This window comes from Ochotona princeps, chromosome 1 (genome assembly GCF_030435755.1).
Source record: "Ochotona princeps isolate mOchPri1 chromosome 1, mOchPri1.hap1, whole genome shotgun sequence".
NCBI classification, from domain to species: domain Eukaryota; kingdom Metazoa; phylum Chordata; class Mammalia; order Lagomorpha; family Ochotonidae; genus Ochotona; species Ochotona princeps.
Window position 1 is genome coordinate 117,227,161 of NC_080832.1, and position 7,586 is coordinate 117,234,746.

General features: G+C 46.8%; 1 protein-coding gene across 1 annotated transcript; it reads right to left on the reverse strand.

The window, feature by feature from the left end:
* Nucleotides 1-368: 368 nt before the first annotated feature.
* Nucleotides 369-6,499, reverse strand: TRIM40 (tripartite motif containing 40). Its single transcript, XM_004598407.2, has 4 exons — nt 5,469-6,499; nt 1,693-1,785; nt 838-1,062; nt 369-551 (listed from the first exon to the last, which is right to left on the reverse strand). Exons 1-4 carry the CDS (start codon nt 5,814-5,816, stop codon nt 369-371), a joined length of 849 nt encoding a protein of 282 aa, XP_004598464.2. The 5' UTR covers nt 5,817-6,499.
* Nucleotides 6,500-7,586: the final 1,087 nt, after the last annotated feature.

The following is a 7,586-nucleotide window of genomic DNA, read 5'->3' on the forward strand; positions in this document are numbered from 1 at the left end:
AGTATGTGTCTGTCTGTTGGATGTTGGTGCTAGAGGACAGGCACCACTGGAGTCTGGCACCTGCTGGGATCCATGTGCTGAGGTGGCACCCCCACTGGTAAGCCTCTGCCATCTGCATGCCTGGGCACAGCCTTGGGGATGTCCCTGTCATGGCAGGCCTGAAGGAGTCCTACACAGACTCAGTGGGGGATCTGGACAAGTTGGAGGATTGGCAAAAAGGAGGCTGATGTAGGGTTAGGCTGCTCAGGGACAAATTGGTTACTGTTGCAAGAATGATTCAAGCAATGACTTCCTGACTCTTTTCTTCAACATGGGGTAAATAGCCTCTAGTTTGCGTGGAGCACTCCTGGAAACAAAGAAATGCTGTGTTAATTTATGTGTAATCCCATGTTCTGTTGAATCTTCCCCTGGCCATGTAGCATGAAGGCAGGAAGGCTAATGGAGCAGTGGAACCCCTTGACTTTGATGGAACCCAAGTACATCTGGTTGTGTGGCTTTGTGTGGGAAGGAAGAGGGGACAGCTCATACCTGCTCAACAAGTCACTGGCATCCTAGGAAAAGAAAGAGTGAGAATCTCCATAAGTCCTCAGGCTCTTGTCACATCCAAATTCCCTTCCCAACTTCCAGGTGCCACCATGAGAACCAGAGGAGCTAGCACCCCTCTTCCACAATCCACTTTGCTGCAGTAGCATCCCATGGCCTTGGACAAGCCACTCCCACCACACATCACACAAGCCTCTCCACCCTCTATTTCCTAGAGGGGTGCTGCAGGTAGGCCACAGACTCGTTGGAGAGAACCCAGTGTTTGTTGTTTGGGAGATGGCTTGGCATGTGCACCTTCAATGTGCTGGCCTGTAACTCCTGGGATGTCCTTTCCACACTGGTGACCAGGCTGTTAAGATGCAGTATTGCTTGTGGGAGGATGGGGACTCTGGCCACCTCAGCCGGTGTATCCTGCAGCTGACCCAGCTCCTGCTGAGTGAAGGCATCCAGTTGTTCCTTGGCCTGGCACTGGCTTTCTAGCTCAGCCTCCAGTCGTTGGATCCCAGGGTTTACCTGAAACTACAAAAAAGCACCTTGCTAAGACTTGGTGTCAAATGACTCCCTCTCAGCTCTTCATATCTTAGAATCTGGTCCCTTAGTCCCCTGTGTCTCATAGTATTGCCTCTGTGTGTCACAGGGCGATATGGAGGTAGAAGTGCTTCTCAAAAAGGTAGGAACTCCTCCCCGGCATCTCTTACTACCAAGGTCATGTCATACCATGGTGGGAATACATACACACACACCTACCTGAATCCTTTACTGCCTACTTCTAATCCTGTTCTGTTTATCAGGTGAGGAGAGATCCCACATCTGCATAGCAAAAGGAATTAGGGCAGAGACAGAAATGGAGTCCTAAGACTTGTAATTTCCAGCTGCTGTGATGCTCGTTTCCTTTGATCCCCTATGTAAGCTGGGGGAATTAAGATCTGCTTTTATTTAACAGGTAAGTCATGATGATCAGAGGTATCAACAAACCCCAGGTTGCATGTTGTACACAGCCCAAAGCCAAACTGAGCACCAGGATTTTCAACCTCCTGGACCTCCCTCCCGTGTCTGGCTGCTCCAGGGACAGGTGAGCATCTAGAACAGGAAGTGAGAGCTTCTGAGGACACCACAAAAAAGCCCGTCCCAGGAATCTGAGGAACCCACCTCCATGGTCTGCTGTTTCTGCTCCTGAGCTTTGAGGCACTCCAGTTCTGTGATGTATTTTCTGAGCTTCCTGCTGCGGCGGTTGAGTCGCTCCTAAGGAGACAGATACACCTGCTTGTCAGAGATACCAGGGTGTGAGTGGCACCTGGAGGGCAGAACTCACTGGAATGTGGTGGAGGGCCTAGGATAGGGTGAAGCTAACATACATTCTACCTAAAAATGAGTGCTCTTGAACCTCCATGCTTAGTATAAGGAATCTGAGAGCTTGTTTAGTAGATGATGATGGAGAAAAGCAATGGGCAGTATTTGAAACAGTCTTAGAACTGTACAGTGATAACAAATAGCATCAGAAGCAGTTATATCTACCTGAGTTTAGGGTGTTTTTCTCCCAACATACACAAGTTGTGTGCTAATCGTCTTGCACTTCTTGCTACTTTGCAGAAGCGAGTGAGGCTGGTCTGGGAACAGTCACCATAAGGAGGAGGTGGGGAGCTGTTGATGGCACTCTTCCCTTGGCCCTGGCTGGGGTATTTGGCAATAGCCATTGATTGGGTACAAACATGTAATGCAGGCAGGCAGACATGTGTATGTCTCTCTCTCTCTCTCTCGTTCTGTCCCTGAAGTTATAGATACAATAAATGATTTGAGTTTTGAGAAGAACTTGCCTCCAGGTTTTAAATAACCAAGGAGAGAAGCTGAAATGAACATAGCTAGTACTGCTTTCAGCGTAGGACTGTGACCAATCCAAGTGAGGAAAGGAGGGGGAGGGACCAAACAGAGATTCTGAAAGCCTTCCTGAGGCATTTCCTTGTCTGATGAGTAACAAACTGTACTTGCTCTAACAGATACAAAGGAGCATTCAAATCCATAGCAATAAATATGCTGCTGGTGAAATAAAAAACAGAAAAATGAAAAAAAAAAAAGCTCAAGGGTGGACTCAGGTTCACTAAGGAAATTAGAAAAAGAAAGTAGCAACTAGATGCATGACAGTAGGAACACAGCCTGTAGAAGATGGTCTTGAGAAAGCAGCAACAATAACAGAGAAATAAAACCAGAGTCCCGCCTGGGGCCACATGAGATAGCAGCCCCCAGAGGGGCTAAAGAATGAAGCACCAAAACAAAAATTGTAAAGATAATAGAAAATAGTATTAAAGAGCAAATCTGTGACATGCCCAAACCATGAGGGACTTACTAAACTCACTATCTCAAAATGAAATATTTCTGTGTAGTGCCAGCACTGTGAAAAAATTAATAGAAACAATGCACATTGGGAGATACCTGAATCTCTAAAATCAGTAAGAGACTTGCATGTAGAACAGAGGAAGTAAACCCTACTCCAAAGCAAGACTAGATCCCAACAGAAAAGTATACGTGGCCCAGCACCAGGGCTCAACCGACTAATCCTCCACCTTTAAGCACTGGCATCCCATGTGGGCACCAGTTCTTGTCTGAGCTGTTTCACTTCTCATCCAGTTCCCTGCTTGTGGCCTGGGAAAGCAGCAGATGTCCCAAAGCCTTGGGCCCCTATGTGGAAGAACAGGATGAAGCTCATGGCTCCTGACTTCAGATCAGCTCAGCTCTGGCCATTGTGACCACTTGGGAAGTGAACCAGAGGATGGAAGATCTTTCCTTCTCTGTCTCTTCTTCTCTCTGGAAATCTACCTTTCAAATAAAAATAAATAAATCCTTAAAAAAGGAAAAGAAAACCGTACAAAGAATGTGAACAATTAATTCACAGAAGACAGGTGTGCAAAAAACCACAGCACATATGAGGAAGTACCCAAACTCAGTAGTAATTGGAGTCAGAGACAGCCATGATATGACAATCACCACAACAACGAAATCTGACAGCCATCCTGACCCTGGAAACATTCCTGGTGTGTGCTGGGGTCTGGGACCCCAGAACAGGCTGGGTGAAAAGACCAAACTCAAAGCTATCTCCTTACTGAATGAGTGTGGCTTTGCAAACTCCTGAAACAAACCATGGTTCAGTGAGTGGAACCAGCTTCTACCAGGGACCATCTGTACGGCAACATGTGTTTTGCTAAATCATCTTCAAGCAAAGAGCCAACAAATGCTCAAAGTGGTTGATCATGGGACAAGGAGAATCGATGATTCAACATAAACCCAAATAAACAGGAGAGGGAATTGTGAACTATAGACATTGGCACACTTTGAACTGAAGGACATGGCTTACATTAAATTAGCCTTCTATCTTGGGTTAAAAGAGAATTCTGGGGGAGGGGTTAAGACTGTGGTGGTAGTGGTGATAGCTTTTCAGTTTTGTTTTTCACTCTCATAGGCACTTAGAAGGAGTGTCTTGGTTAGAGACCCGTCACTGGAGGCGTGCAGAGAGCAGTCAGTCTGGGCATGATGTCTGACAGGGAAGTTCCAGGACCAGGTACTGTGGGGGAAAGGTTGCAGAATGCATGGAGCAAGCAAAGCTTCAGGAAGTACCAGAAACAGAAGTATTGCCAGGAAGTTATTAAAACACATTTCCCAGCAGCAGCACTGTGAGTCAGACGTTGATGGGAGAAGCCACTGGCTGGGCATGTGTTGGCCTTCAACGTGCTGAAGTGAGCACGGCGGGCTGCTTGGGCCAAGGGAATTATGTTGATAAAAACAATAATTGGCCAAATAAATAATGTGGATATCCACAAGGTTCTAAAAGATAAGGGTTTTGGAGATGTGAGAACTGCCTGATATTAAAACATACTGCAAAGGGCCAGAACAATGGCTCAGTTGGCTAAATCCTCACCTTGCAAGTGCTGGAATCGCATATGGGCACCAGTTCTTGTCTCAGATGCTCCATTTCCCATCTAGCTCCTTGCTTATGGCCTAAAAAAGCATTGAAGTGTCCCTGTACCAAAGCGGGAGACCTCAAAGAAGCTCCTGACTCCTGGCTTTGGATCAGCTCAGCTCTGGCAGTTGCGGCCACTTGGGTAGTGAATCAGTAAATAAAACACCTTTCTTTTTGTTTCTCCTTCTCTCTGTAAATCTTATCTGCTTTTCCAACAAAAAATAAATACACCTTCAAAAATAAAAAAAAACATACTCTGAAGGTATAATGTTTGATATAACACACAGGGAGGAATAAACAGAATAAAGTAGAGAATCAGAAAAATATGCAAGTAACTACATGTAATTACATATTGTTGTTGGTACTCAAATCACGGAATATGACACAAATTATATGGAATTATATGAAATATTCAATAAATTGTAAAAGGACAAATGGACTATAACGTGGACAAAGTAGAATTAGAGCTCTGCTTCCCACTTTACTCAGAATATCTTTTAGATATTCTACATACTCTAAAATATACAAAACACTCCAAAAAAGTTTTTTAAAAAATAAAATTTATAATACAGTGCAAAACTTTCACAAACTTTTTAAGTCCTCTTGCGTATTGAAGGATATTCAGGGCAACAAATCAAAACAACACAATAACCTAGAAATAAGCAGAGATTTGCCCATTTACAACACACATTCAGAGAACTGAACACTATATGGCTGCTGAAAGGAACCCAGCAGGTATGTTTCTACTGTGGCTCCCAGGCTCACGGCATCCACTCCAGGACTCTCACATCCGCTTTCAGATGGAGCCACATCAATGCCTAGAGACTCTCCTATCTATTCCAAATACATGGAACAAAGCAGAGGCCTGGGTCTCGAGCAAGAGGGAGCAGAGGAAACAGAGTAAGGTGTCAGTGACTGAGTCTCCCAGGGGTGCCAGGGGCAGGAACGGGGAACGCAGGAGACAAGCCTGCCTTACCTGGTAGTGGCTGATGGCATTTTCAAGGGTGAGCTCTGAATGGGCCTTGTGCTCCGGGGACTCCAAACACTGCGCACACAGAAGACATCTGCTCTTCTCGCAGAACTTGCATACCCTCTTCTGGTGGCTGGGACAGAACAAGTCTGGCCTCAGAATCCTCTCAGAACAGAGGGGATTTCTGCAGAGGGGGCAGCAGAGGACCCTGGAGGCTGAGGCCTTCTCCGCATGCTGGACCAGGCACCCGTGACAGAAGAAGTGTCCACATTCGGTGCCTGTGGGCTCCTTCAGCTGCTCCTGGCAGATGGGGCAGACGCCCTCCCCTTGGCCCTCCTCCCTCAAAGGGACCATGGCCTCTGCTCCACACTCAGCTTCCTGTCTGAGGGCCTGTGTTCCTCCCTGGGGTCTTCTTGAGGTCCCACTTCACTGCATAGCCCCGGATAAGAAGCTCTTGGCAGCAGAAGGCAGCCTTGGAGCACCTAAAAGACAGGACTCTGTTTTTAACTTCTGGCCAATGTCTGCCTTCCAGCAGGGCAGCTGGAGTGTCTGTCTCTCACACACACACCTGAATTCTGCCTGAATTTCAGAAATATCTTCTCAGTTTGGCATGTACCCCTGACTTCCTTGCATTTGCGAAAAGAAGAAGGTGACTGAAAAACCAATCCTATTTCGCTCTTGAGAGATTCCTATGAACATTGCTACAGTTCAGAGTTTCAAAGGCTACAGTGTCATGACCACAAAAGTGAGGTCATCATCAACTCACAAGTTGTCAGTCTTATCTGATTGCTGGCAGCCGGAAGAGCTTGGGGTTGACCTGTGGTCTCCCTCCCCACCAGCTGTGGTGGCTTACCCATTGTCAAATACAATTCCAGCAGTGGCTCTATCAGTGAGTCACTCTCCCAACCAGCAGCTCTTCCAGGGTGAACAAGAAAGACAGTCTCGTGTGATGCTGGGAACGCCCTTGCTCTTCGTTTCCCACCAGCTCCAAAGATACCCCCAAAGAAGGAAGTGCCCCCCACCTTTCTTTCCTCAACTTCTGCTCATTCACACTCACCCTGGGCACTCACCTGGTACTCCTCTTCCCCAAAGCTCTGAGTCGCATACCTCGACTTCTCCTTCTATAACTTCAGGCTCCAGACCCCTGGGGAATGTTCAGCAAGTAAATCATTGCCCTGTAAGTCATGCCAGCCATACACACCCACTCATGTGACAGCAAACTTGCAGGAGAGGAGGAGACTCACCTGTCTTAGAAATACTGACAGTCCAGGAAGGAAACTCCTGAGTTAAGATGGCCTGAGAGGGGGTGGACCTTGACAGGTAAGAAGGGTGTGGCTTGTTTGCCCCTGAGAAAGATGTGCTCATGTGAAGATAATGAGGAAGTGAGAATCTGCTTATGAAATGGAGACTCTTTGAGCCCCAGCTTGTGGAACTCTGGGATCCAGCCATCACAGGACTGTGGCACCTGTTCGTGATGCAGGCACCTCAGCTGTTCCCTCTACTTCCTCTCCAGACAGGCTGGTCCTGGTGCTATCTTGGGAGTCCTTAGGGGACACTCTGGATAAAGGCTGCCACTTGAAGCTTATAAGGATCTGAGATTCTTTTTATTTTTCTAAGATTTATTTATTTTTATTTGAAAGGTAGATTTACAAATAGAAGGAGAGACGGAAAGATTGAGATCTTCCATCCCTTGGTTCATTCCTGAAATGGTTGCAATTGTCAGCTGAGCTGATCTGAAGCCAGGATCCAAGAGCTTCTTTTGGGTCTTCCATGTAGGTGCAGAGGCCCAAAGAGCTGAGCCATCCTCCACTGACTTCCCAGGCCACAAGCAAGAAGCTGTATCAGAAGTGGAGCAGCCAGGACATGAACTGTGCCCATATGGGATGCCAGTGCTGGCAGGTAGAGAATTAGCCTGTTGAGCTACGGTGCTGGCCCCAAGGGTCCAAGATTCTTGTGGAAAACATTGCTCTGTGTTGGGAAAAACCTCCTCCTTCAATTCGCCTTGACACGTTTGGCTGTGGAGTTATGTGAAACTATGATACCAAAGATACACTTGGTTTTCATTCCCCATTCCTGGCACAGACCTAAAATCTGAGTTTAAAACCTGAGTGAGGGTCCAGTACA

Bases quoted from the DNA above. Each gene is read 5' to 3' on its own strand.
- TRIM40 (XM_004598407.2), bottom strand. From the start codon at position 5,816: ATGGTCCCTTTGAGGGAGGAGGGCCAAGGGGAGGGCGTCTGCCCCATC. The intron at 1,786-5,468 runs GTAAGGCAGGCT...CTGTCTCCTTAG, and splicing joins ATGCCATCAGCCACTACCAG to GAGCGACTCAACCGCCGCAG. The intron at 552-837 runs GTGCACATGCCA...TTCTTTTCCTAG, and splicing joins TACAGGCCAGCACATTGAAG to GATGCCAGTGACTTGTTGAG.